This window comes from Arvicanthis niloticus, chromosome 29 (assembly GCF_011762505.2).
Source record: "Arvicanthis niloticus isolate mArvNil1 chromosome 29, mArvNil1.pat.X, whole genome shotgun sequence".
In the NCBI taxonomy this organism is placed as follows: domain Eukaryota; kingdom Metazoa; phylum Chordata; class Mammalia; order Rodentia; family Muridae; genus Arvicanthis; species Arvicanthis niloticus.
The window spans coordinates 18,750,607-18,776,907 of record NC_133437.1 but is presented as its reverse complement, the minus strand read 5'-3'; the positions used below and the strand labels follow the sequence as shown (position 1 = coordinate 18,776,907).

At 42.1% G+C, this 26,301-nt stretch overlaps 1 protein-coding gene across 3 annotated transcripts in view; it reads right to left on the bottom strand.

Moving 5' to 3' along the window:
• Positions 1 to 1,940: 1,940 nt before the first annotated feature.
• Positions 1,941 to 26,301, bottom strand: part of Ap3b1 (adaptor related protein complex 3 subunit beta 1) — a 199,072-nt gene continuing 174,711 nt past the window's right edge. For 2 of the 3 annotated variants that reach the window (XM_076927169.1, XM_076927171.1), the window contains exons 25-27: positions 21,605 to 21,702; positions 16,475 to 16,613; positions 1,941 to 3,235 (exon numbers count right to left, since the gene is read on the bottom strand). In XM_076927169.1, the coding sequence (XP_076783284.1) occupies positions 3,082 to 3,235; positions 16,475 to 16,613; positions 21,605 to 21,702 (391 nt within the window). In that variant the 3' untranslated portion in view covers positions 1,941 to 3,081. Of the gene's footprint in view, positions 3,236 to 3,610; positions 3,657 to 16,474; positions 16,614 to 21,604; positions 21,703 to 26,301 lie in introns of those variants that run through there. The other variant, XM_076927170.1, reaches the window with a different exon arrangement.

Here is a 26,301-nt window from a genome sequence, read left to right as displayed (position 1 = left end):
TGTAAGTATATGGTTTTTTATGGTCTTAGAAGTCCTTATGGAAAGATTGTTTGATTCCTCAAAGGGGTCACAACCCACAGGTTGAGAACCACTACGAGCTCTAACACAGACTTTAAATATGCAAGTTGGCAGCCAAAGGCAGCTTATTCAGAAAAAAAACCTTATCAAAAGTAACTGATACAGACATTATTAGTTAAAAAATATAAACACATGACTCTTTCCAAAGATGTGGCCCCTAAGAAAAATCAGATCCAGGCTGGAGAGATGCTCTTCCAGAGGTCCTGAGTTCAATTCCCAGCAACCACATGGTGGCTCACAACCATCTGTAATGGGATCAGATGCCCTCTTCTGGTGTGTCGGAAAACAGGTACAGTGTAAATAAATAAACTAAATAAATCTAAAAAAAAAAAAAAGAAAGAAAGAAAGAAAAAGAAAAACCAAAATAAAAAAAGAAAAAGAAAAATCAGATCCTTTCTATTGTAACAGGCATTTTCCCTGTGACTGATGACAGTAATCTCCCCTCCAGAAAACAGCATGATAACATCTCAAAAAGAAGTTACTAAATATCTAAGGTTCAAGGCCCAGAGACACAGGGTTCCCAGCAGGGGTGCTGATGGACTGCAGCCTACAAAGGGGATTCTGGGAGTCAGGACCGCTAAATCACACAAGGTCCCCGAGTACAGAGAACATGGGCTTCCAAGGCAACATGGTAAGGTGTTGCTTAGCAACAGAGATGTGTTCTGAGAAATGCTTTATCATTGTCCAAACACAGTGTGTTCTTACACAAGATAATCTGGGTATGATGTCACTGGGCGACAAACTCTTATAGGACTACTGTTACATATGTCACAGGGCCGCTCTCTTCGCTCTGAGTGGTATGATGTCACTGGGCGACAAACTCTTACAGGACTACTGTTACATATGACATGGGACTGTTCTCTTTGCTCTGACTCATTACTCTATTTTGGAAGCAGACATTTATTTATGTTTTAGTTTTTTTGGCCTGGAACTCATTACAATCTTTCTCCTTCAGCTTTGTTGAGGTTACAGGCGTACTGTGACTAAAAATTGAAAAAATCCAACCATTTTGCTTACTCTCTTCATTATACAAGACGGCACACATAGACACCCTACTGACTATTTGCTCTTAGTATGATTCAAAAACATTTCATTCAGATTCCAGCTTTCATGTGTGCTGCATGTGTCACCAAAGCCCCCCTACCCCCCGCTCCATACCCCCTCAGTTCTCCTTCAAAAATCACTCTGTTATGCTGTTGGTACAGCTCAGCAGTGAAGAACACATATGGCTCTTCCAGAGGACCTGAGTTCAATCCCCACCCACATCAGGTGGCTCCAGGGGATCTCATACCTCTGGCCTCTGAAGGTACCCCATCCCCACATATACACATAACTAAAAGTAATAAAAAAATCAATTAAAAATCATTGACAGGCTTGGTGGCCCATATCTACAGTTGCTGTTCTCGAGTCTGATGTGGGAGATGAGCTGAGCCCAGCAGCAAGCCAGCCAGTGTCAAGGCAGAGAGAGAACATGCCTAGTACTGAAGGGAACTGAACCATTATGGCTATGGTACTGCCTGTGTCAAGAAGGTCACCCAAACCATCTTAACTATGTAGTCCTAGCTGTCCTGGAACTCATTATACAGACCAGGCTGGGCCCGAACTTGCAGAGATGCGCCTACCTCTGCCTCCAGCGTGCTGGAATTGAAGTGTCCACCACCAAGTCCAACTTCTCACAGTTTTCAAAAAGCCATCAGCCAGGCACCCTGCTATACACATGTAAACGCAGGACCTGGAAGGTGGAGGTAGGAGGATCTCGGCAAACAAGGCCAGCCTGGTCTATAAAGTCAGTCAGTTCCAATCCAACCAGGGCTTGTCTTAATGATAGCAGCAACAAAAACAAAACAAAAGCATTAGAAAAGTTTCCTGATTTATAAAGAATAATTTTAATGAAGATGGTTTCTTGCCTAAATTAGCAAATAAACAATCTATAGAAAGATGCTACTTATAATATACAGTTTTGAATAGCATATGATCAACTGTGTGCTAGTCAGCTTTGTTAAAGGTCCAATACCAAGATTTTTAAAGGGGAAATGAAACCCGGGCTTTATTTAGCAGGTGCAGCAGCCTGGTAATGAGCTAAAGCTGCATAGGCGGGTGTCTGACTTTATGAGAAGGCTGCTGCTTGCTGTCAGAGTGCTCACCAGCCGCTCTGCAGCACGGTTACACTGTCTGCCTAGTTTAGAGAGCTAAGTGTGTTCATGCATGCCTGTCATCCCAGCCGAGGGTGGGGTGGGGCAAAGAGGCAGAGGCAGGAGGATTTCAAGCTTACGGCAGAGCAGGCTGCTCAGTGACCCCATCTCAGAGAAGCAAACAGCTTACCTTGCTGGGAGAAGTTTCTCTTTCATTAACTAAGCCCTGTGGTTCTCCAGTGTGACCAGAAATACTTTGGAACAAAGGAAGTTCAGCCAGTAAGGATAAGGATAGGCAAATGCTATTCATATGCTCCTTCATTTACCTTAGCGTTCAGGGGTAATTTCATGATGACAATTGTCGATAACCAATTACAATACCAGGAAGTTAAAAGAATGGGAATTTCAGAGAGGCCATTTTTTTTTTTTTTGCATTTAATTTAAAAAAGTATGGTATTTCCTTCTCATATAAGAAGTCGAGAGGCCACCTGGATGACTTCCTTGCTAATCTTTGCTCACTGCTGTGGGAAGGACAGTTCTCAATGCATTTTCAGTATCTGAGTCACACCCATCATTCTCAAAACCCAGAAGAAGAGGCCAAAAGACGTTGGAGGGCAAAGGAAATGCCACGTGGACTGGGAGCTGAGAAAATGGACAGTAATATATATGCTCTTTGGTTAGCAAAGCGAGGCGGGGAGAGGAGTGTGCACACGACAGCCACAGCAGCCTTCTAAAGCAGAGACAAGAATGTCGAGAGTGTGCTCTTCCCTGCTGCCAGATGGAAGGGCTATTATTATAAATGAAAGGCAGCAGTCGTGGGTGCCAAGCACTTTTGCTGTGTGCCAGACTCTGAAGTCCAGATGTAGGCAGGCTACCCCTGGGACAGGACAGGCTTCAGCTCCCGCAGCAGAATAGAACCAATCACGGTTTCCTCGGTGTTTATGATAAGTTGGGCTGTGGAGCCTTCCTTCAGCTCTACGGTGACTAGCATCAATGACCCACTGTGCACAGTTTTAGCTGCAAACCTGCAAGAAAAAAAAAAAGAGAGAGAGACCTTTTATCGTGAGAGAGGAAAGGAGGAGACTGCATACGTTCAAATAGGCTTGAAGTAACTCTTTTTCTTAACTAAATAATTTATTGAAGGTTCCTTACCGTTCCATACCCAAAGCCAAGCATCCTTTAGAGAAATCAATCAACTGCCCGGCCCATGCTTACCACATGCAGGCAGGCCACTTCAGTCATCACAGAGCAAGCAAAGGGCGCCTATGTTACTTATGGGTTTGAACGGCAGACTCGCGTGGGTATTCCTCACTAGGATATACTCTCCTGACGGCTAACACTCTACCATGCACAGGCTGTTTCACATATGCGGCCAGATTTTTATTTCTAAAACACATTAAGAACAATTACCTTTCTCAAAGAGCTTGGAATTTTAATTCCTCATATCTGAAAATGATTATGCAAGAAGTTAATTTTATATACATTATAAAATTCTTCCTAAGTCTCAGTGGCTCATGTAAAATATTCAAACTCAATCTCTACTGTTAATGGTGACATGAAACAAAGTCACATGACAGCCGAGTACCACCCATAGCCCCATTTAATATCCAGGACATTAGATCCTTCTTTTCGCTTTAGGATATAATAGAGGAAACTTGAGGTCTAATGTGTTATTACTAAATTCCAAGACACGAAGAACCTACCAATTACATGGAATTAAAAGCAAAACCAGGCTTGTAACACTGTAATCGACTGGAAAGCTGCCGGAGGCACAATGAACTTCTGTCAATCCTGCTACTTCATTCTGCATGCACAGGGGAGCACAAGCCTCAGAGGAGGGCTGGCACCCCCTTCTAGGCCTCCACTTTCCCCTCCTGGACCATGTTCTGCACATTTTGAGGGGAGGGAGTTTGATTGCAGGGATGAGTGGAGAAACACAAAGTTGCCGCACATGAGCTTTTGAAAACACTAACAAGTGTGGAGCAGGTCTGTGACCTGCTGTGACCCCACTTTGCAGGGCCAATCCCCTTTCCCCTCTCGGGATGACACGCGTCTGAATCTGAGCCATCTGCCTCAATTTGCGCAACATCTTCAGCCACAATGGCACCCAGTTAGCCCTGACAACAGCTCACAATACACAGAAATAAAACTGCCGAGCTGACAGCATGCTGCAGACTAGTCAAGAGCAAACCAACTGGTCAGTGGCTCATGTCTGACAATTAGCATGGGCCTCGCACAGAGCCCGCGGGGTCCTCAGGGATCTGTTTAATTACCATCAACATAAAAGAGGGAGTTTATCAGGAGACACTCAGAAAAACTTCAGACCCAGCTTAATTAAAATATTAGCCACTTAAGCAGGAAGCAGATTCTCTTTAAATCAAAAGTAATTTCTTTTTTGAGTTTTAAAAAATGACATCAAGAGCTTATCTAACGCATTAGATTCTCCTTCTTTTTACAAATCTAACAGGTCGCACTTGGCCTACATAAAACGATGGAAGTTAGATCTTCAACAACAACAAACCCACTGTCCTCATCTCACCTGGCTGGGAGCACTCACAACACCCTGACCACACAGAGTAAAACACTAGCTAACGGCACACTGGCGAGAAGCGTCTTTCTAACCATTTTCTGCGCATCCTCAAACATGGTGGAAACTTGTAAGAATTACAGAGACAGTTCCAACAGAGAGGCGAACCAGTTTAGGAGTATGAACCACAACCATGTTCCTAAGGAGTTTTGTTTTTAAAATAAGCTTCATATGTGTGTGTGTGTGTGTGTGTGTGTGTGTGTGTGAAGCTTATTTAAAAAACAAATATATATAAATAGATCTATATAAATCTATATCTCTCTCATCTATCTATCTATCTATCTATCTATCTATCTATCTATCTATCTATCTACCTACCTACATATCTACCTCCTTTTTGTATGACCACACACAGGGTTAGGCACTGTGGGCACCTCCTCCACCTTCTCTTTGTGAGAATACAAACCACTTCCTCACCTCTTAACACTCCTATAGATTCATGCATTTCTCTTGTCTAAATTAAAAGAAACTCCATCTACGTGTCTGTGTGGGTGTGTGGACACGTGTCTGTAGGCCCACACAATCTAGAAGAGGGCTGAGGTCCTCTGAAGTTGAGGATATAGCAGCTGTGAGTCACCTAATGTAGAAGCTAGAAACTGAGCACGGCCACCACTGAGCCATCTCTCCAGCCTCCACGGCTACATTTGACGGCTGCTGAGTGTCGTAGGAGAAGGAGGCTTCTGTAGTTTGCTAAACTGTCACAGGGATACAACAGTTCTATGTTCCTGTTCATTCTGCTCACCATACTTGTAGTTCACTCAGCAAATATTTCAACAGAGGTCTCTATTTCTGACAGGGCTATAATTATGTAAACAACAGTCTTCTTAGTTCCCTTATTTACTTAACACTTGTGCCTTGGGACCTCGAGAAGATCATGCCTGAATGGGAACACAAAGCACCATTTGAATTTCCGGGCTTCCTAGCCCCAAGGCACATTTTATTTCTCTTCCATTAAAAACTTAAAGGAGTTCAAGTTATAATCACACTGACCAGGCAAAGACAAATGCCAGTATGTTTACAGAGATTAAAATTAGTATCCTGGGCATGTTTTCCAAATCCCGTTAGAAAATTCTCTGCCTGAAAGACTGCAGCGGCAGAGTGGGCAGAGAAAAGCAAGCAACCTAGCAACCATGGCCACTGCCCCTTATGCACACAGGCAGCTGTGTCCACACAGCACGCAGGGTGGAAGCTATGCTTTAACGAAGGGACCAGGAGATCAGATGTCCTGACACGCCCACTTCACAGTTAAAAAAGAACGGATTTAATTGGAACATGGCATGATTACAATTGGCTTCATTGGGTCCCTGGAAGGCAAAACCACTTCCCAAAATTACTAATCATTTAAATTCTGAACAAGCTATGTGTTAGCATATATTTAAATTATAGTTATAAAAAAGAATACTAGTTAGTAAACAATAGTTAGAGACCTTGATTGTGAATATAAGCTAAATTTGATGGGTGGTATCAGATCCTCAGTACTTCGTCTCAAACAAGGTCCTATAGTGACACAGGACCTTTTTTTGCAGGAGGCACAAGTTCTAACTGCTGTAGAATAGCTGTGTATACCATGTGACCAGAGGTGGGTGCTATGTATTCACACAATTCCATCTGACCCACAGAGGCAGGGGGCACTGACAGATGAGGAGGTTGCGGCCATAGAACTTGGAGGCATTTACTTGAGACATACGGCCAGTGCATGGAAGAGCAGGCATTCAAACTAAAGCATTATGAATATGGGTCACATGCAGCCTTTCAATAGATGCAAAATACACTCAGTATTACTTTCTATCAACAGTTTCTATTCCAACTCACCTAGCATGGATGCTAAGTACCACCACGTCAGAGTCTTTAAGGAAGATTTCCCCTTTGTACAGTTATGTGCTTACTTTGTGTATTTTGTAAGTCAAAGCATCCTGACTTAATTCCCTGTCATATTTTTATCCTTGCTCTTAAGATACTGAAAAACTTCAGTACCATCTACCTAGTCCTTCCAGAGTCCCAAGTAACGGACATAAAATCCTTCTGGGTGGAGCTGTAACAGGGAGGGAACGCCGGGACAGACAAACCTGGACACCACAAACGAGGACAAGGGTGACATCGGGCAGAGCTGCACTGCCTGCGTACGACAGCCCCATGTGACTAAGGATGGCGCCCGCCCATGCTCTCATCCCATTCTAACACAGACACCCTCTGTTTATGAGCTGAGAAGGGGAAACGCTGGGTGCACCCGTATGCCATCTCACTAAATGTCTTACCCGTTACCTCTAGCAAATGACATGTAATCTCTGCTGAATTCTTACAATTCAAGAAAAAGGCCAAAAAGCTCCTGTTGTGACCTAAACATGTAAAAAGTTATGTTGTCACTACTGTTGGATGATGAAACTGGTCACATGATAATAAACTCTGAATAAATATACTGTCTGCAATTCATTGAAATCTGTCAGAAATGGGCTACAGACCATAATGTTCCATTTTCCCTCCTAGACACAATGTGCTGCAGCTCGGCTGTTTTACAGAGTGACTGTGCCAGCACGTGAACGTGGGTAGCTCTGAGAGGCTGCGCCGGCCCCAGGCCCCCACAAACGCCAGCTCCTTATGCAGAGGCAGGCTCGATGCACCTAACAACAGCCCGACGACATGCTGTTTTCTTCTCTTGGATAGTTTCCTGATCTCTGATTTTTCTATTCTGACTTCAATTTCCTCCTGCTTTCTGTTCTACTAGTGATCAGAAACTGTGACAATGGCCCACTCAGCCTAAAACTTTTTTTCCCCCGACTCGTACATGAAGCCTTCAATTACTGCCTGCTGAAGCAGACAGAATCCTATTAGTAAGAAAGACAATCACAAGATGCACTGCCCTGCCCTCGCTGTATAAAAATAATTAGTTCAAAGTTGACAAATGTGTAACGAAGTCGTGCGGTCATTCTGTGTAAGGAAGCCTGGTTTGAATGGGGTCCTAAACACCAACACTAAAGTGCGCTGATCAGGTGCAGTATCGCCCCAAACTGTAAATCCTTGCTGTCCTAACTTAATACAGTAGGACGCTGTAAACGGACAGAGATTCTGCATGCTGCAAAAAATTCTATTTTGCTGACTATTAAACGGTATTTAAAGTTCAGCCCATTATACCACTAACAGGAAGGAAAAACTTAACGAGAGATTAAGACTTAGACAATCTATCCAGGACAAGTTCTTTAAAAATTGACCTGGAACACTGGGGTAGAGTCTCTCTAACAGACAGATAACAGAAGGCAAGAAAAGGAAGCTTCCATTATGATGCAGACGGTATAAAACCCACCCCGACTGTCAGCCCAGTGATTTAGTCTCTGAACAGAAAGGCTAAATTTTAAGTGCACTTCCCAAAGGGAACACAGTATAAGGGTTCTTCCACGGAGTTTGTGGTTTGCCTGCCTGGTGGTGTTGGGTAGTTAACAACAGAAACCAAAAGCAAAGCCCCTTTCTTTGATCCATGACAAAACTGTCAACCCAGAAGGATTCTTTTCCTCTCATTTTTTTTGTTTTAAATATGAAAACATCTATTTATTCTTAGTAAACTTGAGCACTATAAGTATTACCTCACAAATGGAGAAATTTAAAAAAACTTAAACACAGACTGTTTTAAAGGGAAAAATCAACTGTGCAGTCTGGTTTATGTATAAAATCTTTAGTTCATCCTTCTGTGTAAAATTAACTGAGGTCCAAGTTTGTTTTCAAATGAGATGCTGTTCCTAGAGCCAGCGGGGTTCCAAAGCAGATCCAATAGCAGTGCTGCCCTCTAGTGGACTCCACTCGCCAGCAGAAGAAGCACCCATCATTAATCTGTTTCCCTAACTTGTCTCAGTTCTGTTGGACTCAAAATGTGTCATATTGGAGAAGAGACCCAGTCAGATACCATTAAACCAACAAATGTTTATATAAATCCTTGTTTCAGGACAGATTTAAATTGGGATTGGAAGAAGTCTCAGCGAATCTGAAATGTGTGTGCGAAGACAGCCAATTTCACAGGCTAAGCAAAAATTGCTTTCATTACAATCATCAAAAAAAATCACATGGAGTTTAAGTCTCCTAGAGGTTCTATGAGAAAAGAAAGCAATCAATAAACAAAAAACAGTAGTCTGGAGCCAGATGTGGTGTTTCACACCTATAATCTCAGCATCTGGGAGGCTGAGGCAAGTTCCAGGCCAGCCAGGGTATAGGCAAGGCTGTATCGCAAAACAAACAGAACACACCACACCATACCAAACCAAGCAAAAACCCAAACTGAAACCTGCAGAAAAGACAACCAAAGATGTAGCCCTGACAACATCCACTCTCGGGATGCTAGGATGCTGAGAGCTGCTGCTCCAGCTTCCTGCCCTGATCCTACCTATTTCCTCTAAAGACTTGCTTCTGGGACAACTTCAAAAACAGCTAGCTCACTTGGTCCAGCCTTTCAGACTGTTCCAACTATGACTTCATTTATGTCTGCACTGTCTCAACATACAGAGACTGGACAACAAATACTACAGCTAGCTTTCTTTCTTTTTTTAAGTATACAATAGAGTTTATTCAGGGCATGGGGAGAGGAGTTGAAGGATTAGAGACAAAGAAAGGCAGAAAGAGAGCGAGAGAGAGAAAAGAGAGCGAGAGAGCGAGAGCAAGAGCGAGAGCGAGAGCGAGAGCGAGAGCGAGAGAGAGAGAGAGAGAGAGAGAGAGAGAGAGAGAGAGAGAGAGGAAGAGGAGTGGAGGTTGGGAGGTTGGCCATGAGCACTTGGTGAGAGAGGGGCAGGGAAATGGGGAGAGAGGGAAGGAAGAGGAGCAAGAGAAGGGAGCATGAAAGCCAAGAGCTACAGCTAGCTTTCTTCAGACTAACGATTCTTTTCTAATTTTCTTGCCCCTTGCCCCAAATTCTCTGCCCCAATTCAAAGGAAGCAATTGCAAGAAGACTGCCATCTCAATCCTGTAAATTGGAGTGGATGGTTTTGGTCAGTTTTGAGTAATAAATATATTGTCATTTTAGGGGATGATTTACAAGTAATTACGGTCTTAGGGAGAAAATGAAATAGAGCTTACACTCGGGTTTCTATCTTTTCTTCCCTTCTCTATCCTCCTTTCTTTCTTAGATAAAGAGTACAAGGTAAGAAAGAGGGAAAGAAATATTATAAAAAATATTAGACAAATAGGGATGGATTATTAAATCTACTTTTAAACCAAAAACATTTTATAGCCATAATCTTACATTGGCAAAGTCTTTATATTTTGATGTAAAATTGAGGCTATCTTTTGTTACACTGGTACAGAATTTGTATATTGATATAGGTTTAAGGTTTGTATTGGTATAAATCTTTATTAATGTAAAACAAGATTAACTGTTAAAACACAATATGTGCATGTCTCAACTTGTGTATAGGTATTATACCTATGTAACTCGTTTAATAATACAATGTTGAGTCCCAGTCCTTTTTAAAAAACTGTTTAGGATAATTAAATAATTCCAATTAATATTAAGTTAATCAAACTCCTGGCCTTGTCAAATACTAGTCTGAATTACCACAGAAATATGCATCTGGGTCATACAGATAATAGGTGGCTGGAGACAGGCAACATTTGCTTGTTCAGATATGCTATCAATAGATAGATGGTTTTCAAAAATCTCAGAGACTCACAGAATACGGCATTTAAACATGTTTGTATTAATTTAAGGCTTTTTTGACATTGAGACAGGTCTGCTCCCAACAGTAACCACATTCCACTTAAAAGAAGATAATGAGAAACAATAACTCCATATTGAGTTGCTTTAATTGTGGCAAGCTAGACATGTTTCAACTACAAACATCTTGTCCAAAAAGAACAAATGGATGCAGCGAAGTCGACTGCTAAGCTCTGCCAAGACAGAGTAAGCAAGATCTTTATAATTCCCGCTTTACACAAGGTCTGTCAGATATCCTGGGACAGAAGGCTGAAGACAGACAGATGCTCCAACATTACAGAGAACACTGGGGACTGTCCAGGCAGTCAGCCGTCTCTGTCATTTCTATAATCTTTGGAAGCTGTGTCCCTGTGCTTCCTGCACACTCAGGTAATATTTATTCCTTCTCAGGTCTCTGATGGGGTTGGAGAGTAGATAGTCAAGAGTCTTATAAGCTTAAATTGTTTAGTTCTAAGAAGATTTTTTAGGATGGTAATACAAGTTAGGATAAAATTTGAGTTAGGTACAAAACTTTAAATACACTAAGATAGGATAGATAAAACTTTCTCCTTAATAGCCAAATACTATGAATTGGACATCATAAGCATCTATCATACATTATAGTTTTCATAATTGTTATAATGGTATTCAATTTATATTTAAAAGAAAAAGAACCTTTTATTGGACTAAAAAGGGGGAATTGTCGAGAGACTATCACATGTATTGCATCATCTGTCAATTATAAAGCCTATGGCCTATGGCTTAATCGGGGTAGGACATCCGGGAAGCAGAAAGAATTTTGGGATAGAGCCAGGCAGGAGATTCTCCGGGAAGGTGTGATGAGACAGACGAATGATACCTGAGTACAGGTAACCAGCCGTGTGGCAGAATGGAGGCTAGAATAAATGAGATATTTTAAGTTATATCTAGTGAGAGAAGAGGCCAAGGTATTTGTAAACATATTTTGAGTCTGAGTCTTATTTCTGGGAGCACGGGGCTGAGAGGCAGAACCAGGCACAACTTCAACACAAACCCACATACATGATCCTAAGTTTAATCAACCTACAAATGAAAGAAAGGCAATTATTAGGCCCCTCACCACAAAGTGACTGTCCATGCAAGAGACTCATGAGAGAGCTTATGGGACGGTATGTGCGTGTGTGTATACATATATTTTTTTCTATATATTTATATATGTATAAATATATTTATATCCATATCTCTTATAAGTATCATTTAAACCGTTGAATGGTAATAGGACTTACTTGGATGAACTTAAGGCTGGAAATTAAAGAACTTGCTTGTACCTGTACTTTAGTAAGATTTAACTTAAAGTCTGAAATAAGCTACTTTAATATGTATTGATAAATTAGTGACCAAGACTGCCATGGATATACTATTCAGTTTAGAACACCAGGCATTTTTAGAATTGGCAACTACAGTAACAAGATCAAAACATTTATCCTAAGGTTGTTATTATCTACAAGGTGTATATGCCAACAAATTTAAAATTAAAAAAGGGTGGAGGAAAGGCAAATCTTAGTTAATGCACATGTGCGAAGGAACAGAAGCACAGTGTGAACCACTAAGGAGAGACGCTCTGCAACAGTACAGCTGGGCAGCTAGGCGCCAAAGAGTCATACGGGCACCAGGGGTCTGTGTGCACCTAAACATCACATTTCCCAGTTCACGGCTAACCGGATAAACCTGTTGTCCAAGAGATGACAAGAAAAGTCATAGTAATTTAATACTGATGCAAATGCTGGAACTGTGAACACAGTGTCAATGCCAGAGCCTGCTTTCCAGGCCTTGTTGTAACCTGTAGAACTTCTCATCTGGGACTGCACGTGCAGAGCACAGGCTGGCTAGCGTGTTTCAGTATGCACCACTAATATCTCAATTGTATTCCTTGCACAGTAGTGTCATGGGGCTATCCCTAGCTAGGTAACTCAGGGCTGCACCAAGCTGTGAACTTTGGAACATACATGCAGATCCCAGGCTGGTCCCTTTGAGTTACAGATGTTCCAGGAGTATGGGCTTCACACAGTCTTCTAGCTACTTCTTTCCAGGGAAAACCTTTAGAGATTTGAGAAGTATGGATGGACATGTAGTTTTTGGGTTTCAGTACAGCACAACTTCTCTGCAGCACAACTGAACAATGGCACCTCAGGCCTAACGTTGCCGGTGGTGGCAGCGTGCGTGCCTTTAATCCTAGCACATGGAAGGCAGAGGCAGGTGGATCAGTTTAATGCTAGCCTGGTCTTCATAGTGAGTTACAGGATAACCAGAGCTACACACAGAGGAACCCTGTCTTGAAAAATGAGGGGGTTTAGGAGCAAGGAGAGAAATAAATACTAAGACATCGTTTCTGGCCCTGATGAGCCCGTGATTCCGACGGTTAGTTCTAGTGGCCTCCCTTAGAACACAGGAACCTCCTGAGTTGTGGAGGCGGCTCACACTCTGTGTGATGCTGGCTATGCTGACGTCACACGCTCTCCTCATGGATTACCTTTATAGTCCTGATGCAGACTCCCATGATGCACAGCAAGCCTTTATACTTTACAAGGAAATAAAGCTACACACTTCATGTTTTGTGAATGCTTTGGGTGATGACATAACTTCTCGTTCTCAGGCTGCCCCTTCTAAAGTGTGACAGTGACCTGGGAAACAGCAGACTGCACAAGGCTGGCGGCTGAGAGGGCCGAGAAGGCTCTTCTCCCAGAACCTTTTGCTAATAGCAGTGAAGAAGACAGAGGTGTTGGGCGGTCAACGGCACACAGGTTTTCTGATGCTACCAGTTGTTTAAGGTATGTTTGCTTCATCAGTTGTAACATTCTAAGTCTTTCAACCCGTGGCACCTCCTGCCCTCTGTCCTTCTCTCCTCACTGTACTGAGCTTCGCTCAGGCAAACGCTCTGCTCCCCGGCTGTATAGCAGCCTACGCTTTACTCTCCTTAGAGTCAGTCTCCTGTCCAGGCTGACCTTGAACTCAGTCAGTAGCCAAGGCAGGCCTCAGGCCCTCTATCCTCCTGCCTCAGCCTGAGCAGCTGAGCACAGGTCTACATTCCTAGGCTAGCAACCTTGTGCCTACAGTCGCACACTTCTGCTACGTCATCAAGTTTACTGTTCTTAGGAACTCATACCCATTTTAAAATTGGTATTTAACCAAAAATATTCAAATTTGGGGAGCTGTAGGAATAGACTATTTCTGTTTTATTCCTTGATTGGTCAGGAAGAATGCAATGGCATTGTTATAAGTCCTGTAAGAAAGAAGTGATCTTGAAAACTAAGAACATATGCCAGCTTGTTACATAACAAAATCTAAATTTTAAGTACTAGTAGCCAAATGCTGTCCATCTTTGGCATTTTAAAAATATTAAGCCAATTATTGTTTACAAACATTAGAGTGACAGGCCCGAGTCTTTCATAAACTCACAAAGCTCTTGGAGAGAAGAACAGACGTCATTAAAAGCCTCGTAGGATTTCAGTGCTGCCAGCAGAGGATATCCAGGCTGAGGGAAAAGAACCTCCCGTGGGGAAATATAACAGACACCACAACCTTAACAAAATACAGCTCAAAACCAGTAAACTGACAACTTATTAAACTGTAACCAGCAATTGTTATTTCTTTCAAGTGAGATAAAAAAGCATTGGGATGGATTTTATAAACAATTAAAAGAGTGGCAGTGTTAGTAATCAGCAAAATAACTTCAATCAGTTTTATTAAAAAAAAAAAAATGGCAGTGAGGTGTGTATAGCCTGGAAGGCTTTAAAAAATATTTAGGACATTGAAAGCCATAATTTTTTTTGCAACACTTGAGATATTTGCAGGTGCAGCAGACCTGAGTGACAAGCTGGGGAGGCACAACTTATTAACTCTGCAGAGTCACTTTCTTCCCTGGGACTCCTCTCCCCCAGGCTACAGAGCCCAAGGCCAGACCACTAATGATCAAGCTAAACAGAAAAGCACCATGGGAGCAGGGTGCAGGGTGACAGAGCACATTAAGGCTGAGTGCTAGGTCTGCACTAAAGTCACATGGAGCCGGCTCAGAGTTACCTGTCTCCTTTGCACTAGCAGTAATAACTGAGCAGTGGCTGTGTTTCTTAATTAAAGTCATTTGACTAGGCAAGAGCCTGCAAACCTCCAGAACAAATTTCAGGAAAATTCTGTGATAGCATTATCATCCGGCCTTTGGATCTCAGATCTGCTTACATTCTCAGGCATGCCTTTCTCTTCTTTAATAAACTGTCTCTATTTCTGTCTGTAGAAAACCAAAAACCAAAACCAAACCAAACCAGAACAGAACAGAATGGCCTATGACGCCACTTGTCCTTCTCAGACCATCTTCCTTCGCTTTCATATCTTTTAGCTTCAATTAGGAAAGCAATTTTACTTCATCTCAGAAATAAAAATCTGCAAGACTGACTTTTGTCTTCCAAAGCACAAAGCCCACAACTCAACATCTCCCACACAAAAACTGAAGCAGCAGATGCGCACGAGCCATGGTCTCCCCGGGCTCTGTGCACAAGGAGAGCTACGATGCCCAGAGACCAAGGCGGTTCCAGACTCGAGTGAACGTCACAAGAAGCCAGAAGCTAAAGCCAACGGTACCAGCCTTATCTTTCCTGTTTTCAGGAACTCATAAATATTAAAGAAAACCACAGGAAGGTAAAACAAAGTTCTCGGGGGCTGTGACAGCTCAGTGGTGAAGAACTTGCTTGTACATGACTGTACAAATCAAAGAGAAAACTCAGAACCAAGTGTTTTCCTTGTGCTGAAGAGGCTTTATTATCTCTCCTTTTGAGCAACAGCACTTGACAGGCAACTGCAAGCGAAAGACAGTCTGCATTACGGTGCCAGTATGATGACCATCCTTCATCTGCCTACGTTAATCACCACTCTCCATGAGAGGGACGGGGTTCTTACAAATCAACACTCATGTACCCGAGTTCCAGCCCTCCCCCTGCTGTAAACAAAGTAAAAACAAAGTGCACCTGCTTTTTAAGAAGCACACTCTTGATTCAGTCCCACTGAGCCCATTGCAATTAACAATGCCAATGCTGTAAACAATGGCCTCTGTCTGCTGGGGAGGGGAGGGGGGGTGCGAGCTCACCACTTCCATAGCTGTCAATAGCTGTCAGTCACAGGACTTTAGGTCAGTCCCAGCTTTAGCTCTCTAACCATCTCCAAATAGGTGGTGAAGGTGAATTCACCAGGAGAATGAACAGCCTGCCCCAGACAGCAGGTCTAACACCCAAACCACCCATGGCATGCTTCACAGGAAGCCAATACAGAAGAAAAACAAAATAGGCCTGAAGGGCTGCCTTTTGTGGCCAGATTGCCTTCTGTAAGTGGTGACGATATGAGAAGGACCACAGCAAACAGAGCGTGCAGATACTGGTTGTAGTGAAAGTGTGCCATGATAGTCTTTGTGATGCCTCCTCTGAGCTCACAAGCCCTCGTGAACAACTATGTAGATAAGAGGGGACTCTCCTTAGCGTTACTTTCACTTGAAGCCTTGGCTATCATCAGAATACTGTGTGAACAGAAACCACACTGCCTCTCGGGACCGGGAATGGATGCTGGGCTTCATGCAGGTGTGGGGAGGTGGGGTGAGGAGGTGCTGGGACTGAGCACAGAAACCAGCAGCCCCTTATACATCAAAAACAGCCTGAAGGAAAGGGTCAAGGAAGGCTTCATCTGTAGTGTCCAATGCCTCAGACTACTGTTTGAGGAAAGTTTCCCAAGATATCCAAGTCCAAAAAAATAAGGTGAATTCTTAACATCCTTATAAAAGACATCTTAAGAAAAGTATTATAAAATGTAGCTGTTGTCTCAGCATCCATCAGAAACAGCCATGCCAGTATCCAAAGAATGCTATGAAACAGGATGGGGCTTTGACCCAAACCTATCAATCAAACAGACCACCACTGCATATGGTCATTACTGCCAAAGTAAACAATGGGTTAAGAATTACGCTTGTGAACCACCTGTTCTCTCCATACCCACCTGTGTATGTTATCTTGGCTGGAAGGCACTGCACCGAGGTTGGCCACATTTACAACCTTCTGGAGGATCACGGAGGGAGTGAAGTTCTGTGGAGCAGCGATGAGTGTAGCAGAGGTCTCATTCATTCCAGTGAGCATTCCTGCAACAGCGAAGGAAGGCTGTTCAGTTGGTCTTGCCGTGAAAGGGATCTGAACAGCTTTAGGCTCACAGTCAAACTTCAGACATTCTTCTCAATGAAAGGGATACTACTTTAGAATTTAATGTATGAAGTAATTACATAAAATTAAAACAATACCAGTGTTTCTAAGATAAAAGAAACTTTTTTCACTATGTAGGAAAATACATAGGATGCTGTGAAAAACAAAGAGAACATTCTTTATAAATCTGGCTTTACTAGTATAAGATAAAACCTAACAACCGTACATAAGAAGTTTTTACCTTCATCCCCTTTGAAAAGGTCATGTACCCTGCCTTGCTCTTACTTGGGTATATACTTAGTTCTTAGTATCATTAGGTATTTCTCCTGCTCCTTCTGAGATTAGCACCACATCTCTTGAAAACGGACACAGTGATCCAGCCCCAGCAGTGGTACCTGATGAGTGGCTTCCAGTGACAGCTCAGTGATGGTGGCAATGACGGGAAGTCACACAATAGTTACACAGCTCTACAACACCGAAGCGCTAAGCTACACTTAACAAGAAAGTTCACGAGAACTAGAGCCTATGAAACAAATGTGAGTTTCTGAAGCAAGAAGTTTGACAATAGGAAAAACGTAAATCACAAAATTCTAAATTCCAGGACTTTTCAAATAATATTTTAAAAAGCTAAGCGAAGTCAAATTCAGAACAAACCCCACAGTTAATAACAGATACACCATTAACATCAGAGCTGACTATGGAAATGCCCAGGCAGCAGACTCTTGGGGAAATACGGAAATGTAGTATATGGGCTAAGACAAAAAAATGACTATTGTAAATGCTGTCTATTTGTATCTGTGATATAAGTCACGAACACTAATGGTGTCTATTAAACATAACTTTTTGAGACACTTGATCATGTGCACAATACATGTACACAATTTATGAAAATGGTAAATTTTGATTTCATGTTTACAAAAACCATATACAGTCCTTCTTCTTATTTAACCTGCAAGCCTATACCTGCACTTTGGTTATTCACTGCAGAGGAAATCTGAACAATCTGAAGGTCTCTGATCAACAGGGTAGAGAGCCACTAAAGGCTAACAGCACTGTAAATACCCTGTTCCTAGCCCGCAGATAAAAATCAGAACCAACAAGGCCACGCTTACTAAGCACTCTCGAGCCCCAGGAACAGTACATTCTGTCTCAGGCCGGTTAACTTCAACATTAGGCAGAAGCTTTAACAAGTACACATGCGGCCAAAGCGTGCTTTTAAGTGAAGCGCAGAGGCTGACAGAGACTGCCGGGAGATGTGTGTACTCATTTAGGATTTAAACCGTCTCCATTAAGCTCTATTGAAGAGCAACCGCTGAATAAATGAATGCAACTATGTTTATGTTAAAAGCCTGTTTCCCGCAGCATGTAATTAAAGGAAATGCTGTACAAAGCCAGTACTTTTGTCAAGCTCCTGTAAATGGAAAGATGGATAGCACTCAGAGAAGTGAATGCATTGCTTCATATTTAACCTTAACACTCTTGTCATTAATGGTTTGTCTAACTTGGTCTATAAAAGACAAGGTACTGCTCCATTGAAGTAAAATTAAAAAAATCAACTAAACCATGCTTTTCAGAACAGAAGATTCATTATCGTCAGCTAATGTATTGGCATAAAGCAAAGTAACATCCTATCGAGTAAGGCACACGCTCAATCTGCCTTTCCACCCCCTTTATTTTTAACTCATGCTGTTTTATTGTTATAGGCAATTTGTACCACTCAGCATGACAGTGTAAACTGAATCAAGATTAATTTACATGCAAAAGAACACTTAGGAGAGCAGCATGGTAAGCAAATGTATTGTCTCGATTGCTGAGGTGGAAAGGAACCTGGAAAGGGAAAGGTACTCTAATTAAGGGGCATCAAATATGATTGCTTGTGCTAGTTAAGGGCCAGAAAATAGCAAATGTCTGACCATTTAAGGAATTAGCATCTTGTGAGTTCCGAACCCATAGGATAGGTGCATAAATCACAATAAAATTAGGCAAGCATTCTAGGTTTCTTAAACCAGAGATTCTGCTTAATGAAAATGTATCAGGTATTCTCAAATTAACAAGAAATAAAAATATGCCATGATCATCATTAATGTTTGCATGTATGTGTGCGTATATATGTATATATAATATATATGTGAATGTGTGTGTGTATATATATATATAATGTATATATATATAATATATATATATATATATATATATATATATATATATATATATATATATATAATGTCTAGGTTCAGAGACATACTTTGAAGCTGTTAGAGGGAGCGCTATGGTTTCACTGAAACAACATTTTCTTCAAGGTATCAGACAAGATTTAATTTAGGTTCATCAGATGTAATTAATAACTAAAATAAAAACCAAGGAACGCAATAAAGTCTTATTTAAAAATATTTTTCTAAATTTTAGCTTTGCAATTTAAATGACAGGAAGAAATGATGGGAGGCAGGCATCCTGGAATAAAACACAAGCCTGAGTCTTCTGAAGTGAAACGGTCTGAAGAAACTAAATTCGTTTTTTCAGTACACTTCAAAGTATTAAAAGGCTCTCACACATAGCTCATTAACTAACTGTAATACTCAAGCTGGAAACAAATGAATCCCACTTCAGTCGAAGACTCGATAATATGAATACTGTAACACTCACAACACACAGGACAGCCCGACCTGACTGCGCACTGGGCCAACACTTCTGCTGTCCTGACCAAGCATGTCCAGCAGGGGAGAAAGGCTGCCGGATTGGGTCGCATGCTTGAAATAAAGCTGTAGTTTTAAGGAATATGGATGTTTATTGTGTCTGCTAAGACCACTTCTAATACTTTACATACTCTGTTTTGTATGCCTTTGCAATAAAATGGAACCAAGTCCTCTTGTTTCTTTGTGATTTTTCAATCCTAATAATACACTTAATGCACTTTTTGAGTGTTAAAATATATGTCCTGTGAAATGAAATAATTATGAAGTGTATTTATCAATGTAGAAATAGGATTTAAAGCTAGTGTGTAACAAAGCATACACACATTTCTTCAATTTTCTTCCATTTTACCTTCTAGAACTCTACACTGATGAATGTAAACAAACGGTTTTCATTTTGGTTTAGGACTGCCCACTCCTGAATCATCTGAAGAGGTCTTCGATGATGCTCAGACCCCTTCCTGGATCAGTTTCACAAATTCACATGTAAAGTTATGGATTGAGACCTCTATTACCAAACCGGCTGAAATCTGGAACTCAAAGGATGCTACTGAAAAAGCCTGTGGTAAATCTGCCAGCATCAAGTCCTACATCAAAGGATGAATTCAGGAAGACAGAGAGAATGATACAGAAACGCCAAGAGACCTGCGAGGATTTACAAATACTTCATATACACACATTTTCAAATAGCTTTATTCAGAGTAGCCTTTCTGCTCTATTAAACATAGCAAACAGCTGCCAGGTTTATTCAGACAAATAATCAACAACCATAGAGTAAAATGGCAGAAGAGAAAGGAATTTTGGCAACAAGCCCGCCGAGGACGGCGGCTATTCTCCGTGTGCACCTCTCTGGTGCACGTGCGGTTCTGTATGGCTAGTCAGGGAAAAATCCCTCAGTCACAGCAGAGAACAAAACATTTGATGAAAATCACACATATTCTCAACAATGGCCGAGGACGAAGGAGGGCATGCAGAGATCTGCAGGACTGACTTAAGCTGCACCCCGAAAGCAGGCTATCCCCTACAGTCGGCACCTTCCTCCCTGGTGAGCCACTCACCTTGATTTGCTGAGCAGGTGTAAAGCAGAGAGGCAGGCTTTAGCCAGCAAAGGGCAGAACAGTAAACACGAGAATCAATTCATTTGTCATTAGAGAAAGAAAGCCACAGAGATAATTTCTTCTACAGCAATACTCAACTTTTCAGAAGACAAATAAGTGGAATTTAGCTATCCCCTTTTAAAAACCACCTCGTGAGGTATGCGAGGTGGACAGTCTACAATGGCAATGTTGTCCGAGGTTTCTGTGGTGGGAGGCTCCTACCAGGTCTTTCTGATCCCACAGACAGTCAGGGCTGTATGAAATAAACACTCGATACGACAACCACCTAGTGCTAGGAAGCATGGCCTCCCCTCGGCCAGGACAAGTGATGGAAATGACTGAATGACCTCCAGATAACGGATCTTTGGTTTCAGCCTCCAGAGGGAAAATAGTTTAGGCTCACATAAACTTTTAGACATTGCTGATGACAGCATTTAAACAGACCCTACCATTGTGAGCACGGTCCTTAAACATATAAAACCAGTGTTTCCCCCATAACCATACATAAAAAAAGGCCCCTCACATTTATTAGAAAGCTTGACTTTGGGCACCTAGAGTATTAATAGCTGCACTCTGCTGCAAATATTTTTCTTTAGTGTGTATTTAAAAATTGTTCAGATCCAATTTAGCCAAAGTATTTCTTTAATACGGTCAAAAGAAACTAGAGATTTTTAAATAGTATAATTAAGCTTTACTGTGAAGGTAAAGTGTGTTACTGTATATACAAAAAACAAAACAAACCAACCAAACAAACAAAAAAACCACACTAGGAGGAGACAGACACGAGCTTTGTAACAATGCACAGACAAATGCAGACCTAAGGCTCACAGCGGTGGGACGTAAGTGACCCTCCAGTTCCTGGATTTAAAACACGGCACAGTGCAAGGCCAAAAACAACCCTCAAAACCGAACAACTAAGGACCAGTCTATTATTTTAAAGACACATTAACTAATTTCTAAGGCTGCCAGCAATATACATAGACATGTACTTTTAAAGTATGAATGCACACATTAGAAAAAAAAATGGGAAGAGTGCATGCTTGCCTGTTGAAGACTGGGGATTGCTGGAAACCCTAGGCCTGGTTGGAAGCACAGGTGTATACTGTGCAGTACAGAACTTCCCAGCAAACTGTAATCACCTCTCACCTTGCTCCTTCTTAAAGTCTTTCTCTGACATGGCCACAGGTAAAAGCAGCTCCCCAACAGGTGGCTGGATGTTGACGTTGAAGGAATCATCCTTGGTGCTAAGGAAAGAAAGATCCAAAGATGACCAAATGCTTAAAAAAAAGAAATCATTCTTACATACTGCACAGTTTAACAGGAACAGTTAAACCTGAACTTCTGAGCCTCCTGCTTTCACTGGGGGATGCTGGGTTACAGCTGCACTACTAAAGTAGTGAGGACAAGAGCCGACAGTTTCTGCATGTGAGGCAAACACTACTAGAGGAGCCAGATTCCCAGCCCGGTAGTTTTAGTCTTCATTCTGTTTTCTTTTTTTGAGACAGGGTCTTTTGTAATCCAGACTTGCTTTCAATTCCTGATATTCCAACCTCCACCTCCAAGTACAGGAATTATGGGTATGTGCCACCATACCTGGTTGCTGTTAGTTATTCTTTTTTTAAAAACTGTTAGTCTTTTGTGACTAGTTTCTTTTCTTTTTCTTTTTTTCCTCTTAAGTATATTTTATTTATATGAGTACACTGTAGCTGTCTTCAGACACACCAGAAGAGGGCATTGAATCCCATTACAGATGGTTGTGAGCCACCATGTGGTTGCTGGGAATTGAACTCAGGACCTCCAGAAGAGCAGTCAGTGCTCTTAACCACTGAGCCATCTCTTCAGATCCCTTGTTACTTATTCTTTATCTGCAATAAACTTAATTTGCTTCCTTATTTATCTAGTGTGTTTAAGCTGTGTGCGCGCGTGCGCTTGTACACATGTGTGGCAAAGTGTGGCTGTCCAGGAGAGCTGTGTGGAGCGGGTTCCCTTCTACCTTTGTGTCTTGTGGGGATCTGACTCAGCTCACAGCTCCAAACCTCCCTTTTTTACTGAATGCCCTATCTTCTAATTGCATCATTCCTTGTCAGTTGTTACAGCTGACAGGATGTGACATGTTTAAGGAATTGTGTTGAGTGGAGAACAGAATGTAATTATGTCTGTAACTCTGCTATCACTGTCCATAAAGCCTCCCGAATCATGCTTAGGAATGTAGACAGCTGAGGTTGGCTGATGAGAACCACGACTAGTTCTCTTGCCTGCAGATGACCAGGAACTCTGCTCTGAGTTCCTGGAGAAGCCGGTGTTTACTGCCTGAGAGTTAGTGTCACAGGCTCATTAGGTGGCTAAGGAAACCCTCAGGGGGCCAGCTTTCTCTAGCTTTCCACTGCACCATCCACAGGATGCTGGCTTTTCTCATGGCTGCCAGATGGCTGCCGAATCTCCAGGTACTACTTTTGCATTCCAGTCAAAGAGGGCACATGATGATGCAGCAGTGAATAAATGAGCCAATCACACCTGTACCTGAGGTAGGGGCAAAGCTTCCCTGAGCTGTCTACACAGGGACTATTTCTGTCATGCCTCACTGGATCTCATGAGCAAGGTGGAGGTGATTTGGGAGGTGAGGGTTATAGATACAATCTATCACTGGATTGAGGCAGGGTGAGGTAGGGACTAACAGAACAAGGGACATAAAAGCTACTTACTTTTATGTTACTACTGACTCTTTTCTTCCTGGTACTAGGGGCCAAACCTAGGGCCTGATGCATGCTAGACAGTGCTCTACCACAAACTTACTCTCCCTTCCCTACCCCTCCCCAAGACACTATTCGCAGAAGCTACCTCACATTTTTCAACACATGGATTGATTGTTCAAGGCAAAGCAGTATGGCCCCAACACATGTACTGAGCAAAGCTGTGTTCTTTCGTACTGCGCAGATGTCTAAGGAACCCAGGGCAGCGAGGTGCAGGGGACAGGAAGGGACTGAGAGAAGTAAGGAGAGGCATGGAGCTTCCTGACAGGGGATGAGAGAAGCTCAAGGAAGACAAAGGAGTGGGAAAGGCAGGGGCTGGGGGCCTGCTATGTAAGGTCTTAGACAGTGCAAGCACTAGATGGAGGGTCAGCCTGGGAACACAGACAAAAGCTGCGCTTGGAGGAGCCCAGAGCAAGGATGGCTGACTCCTTAGGTCATGTGTGACAGTCCATAAAGGAGCAGGTGAATATGTGTGCACAGCACACAGTATGTGAACTGTATGTATGAGACATAAGACAGAACGTGCAAGGCACCTAGTGAGGAAAACTCCTACTAATTATGTGCTAATTAATTTTTCGTACCTTTAATTTTTTGTGTTGTATTCTTATTTTAGTATGTATATGATGTCAGCATACCAAGATATATGTTTGTATATGCACATGCATATTCATATATATACACAACAACAGCAGCAACAACAAAATGTATAAAAGACAGGCATGTATGTAACTCTAGAAGGTAGAGCAGTAGGAGGTCAGACAGATGCTATCTATAACTCTTTTTAAAGTAAGAAGAGTGTTCTCCCATGGCTCTGTGGGTCCAAAGAGGCCCTTGCGGCAGTGGTAACAAGAAAGGGTGCAGAGGGGGAGAGGAAGATGTCCTAGGTTTGTGGGCTGGGGAAGAAATCTTGAATGGGTTGTCCTAGAGACACAGTGTGTGCGAACAACAGACACCACTGGCCAGATGTTTCTGTTCTTGGTGCTCATTTTCTGTTGAGTCTGTTGAAATGAAAATGGTGCATGTCCAAAATGGCTGGACCACTGCAGTGGTGGACACTGCTACCTGCTCACCACAAGTCTCTGTGCTCTTTCCTCTTTGCTGACAATGTGACCCAGGAGACATTTCTCTCCACCTCCCTTCCTGCTTTTTTCTTTTGGGGGAAAAGGAGGAGGCACAAGAACACAGGCAGGAGCCTGAGTTGGAGCAGCCCTCATGGGGCCAAGAAGATGCAAAGTCCACAGGAAGTGACCGTATGTGTCATATGTGATAGTGAAGCCACAGATGGGCTTCTGTATCTCATGACATACTAAGCCAGTCTTCCAAGCATGGACTTGTTAACAGTGGTGAAAGAAAAGAAGTTTCTTTGCATGTGGACCAGCTTTATTTTTCAGTCCACAAGTCTCCGGAGGGCTCTTCATGTCTTCTCTCCTAGCATTTTGCCTTCTTTACTGACTGTTTCATTCTCTTTACAGCTATTCTTTTCTTCTAAACATAATTAAAAATATTTAAGTGTATGTATGATGTGTTTGTGTGTCTCTGTGTGTATGTAGTGTGTGGGGTGGGGGAACATGTGCCACAGCAAAGGTGTGCGGCTCAGAAGACAACTTTATGGAGTGGGCTCTCTCCTTCCACTTTTATGTGGGTCCTAGGGATCAAACACAGGCTGTCAGTATCTGATGGCCCCAGATACTTCTTATCTTTCCTCTCCTCTTCTTATCTCCTCTGGTTTAACATGGGGAGATGACTGTGCTCATCTCTCCTCCTATGTATCTCCATATAGGTAAGGACTGGCGAGACGTAAACTCACTCTATTACAAGACCAGTAAAGTAGAATTATGAAAACAGCTCCATACAGCTGAGCTACACAGAATAGGACCACATAATCGGTTAATGTACGGTAAGATTTTACTTGTTGTATGTTTACCTGTGATGCATACACAACTACATACAACCCCATTTCACAGATGCCTATGGTCCAACTTGGTAAACTGTCTAAGTAAGAGAGATGGAATGTGCAGGATGCTTACTGAACCCGAGACTCAAGGCTGAGAAGAGAGATAAAACCCCTCAGAGACAGTTTTAACTATTACATGACATAAGATATCCAGGACAATGTATCATAGGGACTCAAAATTTCCATATGCAATCCAGCTATATCAGAGATCTTTCTGTAACCAAACACAAACACATCTCTGAGCTTCATCCTTTAGAGATGAAACTTCTCAGGTAAAAACAGTGAATACTTAACACTTGGATAGACAATGTCAAAATGTTTTAATAAAGTGATGCCAGTTTAAGGTTCAGAAATGGCACACAAGGAGTACACACTTTTGTCTGCCTTTCTTATCAATATCACATATTAAAAATATTTTGAAATTTTGTCAATGATAGGTGAAATATCTGAATTTTTATTTTCCTAAATACTAGCCATGTTATACATCTTTTTATGCTTACCTACTATTTGCATTTTTTTTCTTTTTAAAATTGAAAATATTTGTGCATATTTGCCTGCATGAATGTACATATTCCGTGAGGGTGCCTGGTGCCCATGGAAGGCCAGAGGGTGTCAGGGCCCTGGGACTAGAGTTACATGCACATGGCTGTGAGCCTCCTGTATCAGCGGTGGAGCTCAGTATAGAGCTGTGATCCTCTGCGAGAGCAGCAGCTGCTCTCAGCACACAGCCATCTCTCCAGCCCTCCCTAGAGACTGTCCGTGTCTCCTCCTGACACTTTTTGGCAGGGCCTTAATCATGGAACACGAGTTCCTTACATACCCAGCCTACAGAACTTCTGTCTGTTCCAGGCCTTCTGGTGTTTTCTACTCATGTTTATGGTTCCTACTGTTTTTTTTTTTTTTTAAATAAAGAAATTTTATATTTTTAATGAAACCATATTCCTTTGTATCCTTTTCTGGATATAATTTGCTTTTAAGACTTTTGCCCACAAACAGTCTGAGAATATTTCTCTGGACTCTATTTAAATGTTTATAGCTTGAAGATTCAATCATTAATTTATTTAGAAATGATCTGTGGAGGAGATTCTCTGATTGCTCTCCAAGGCACAATCCACACTAGTTACAGAGAGGGTGCTTTT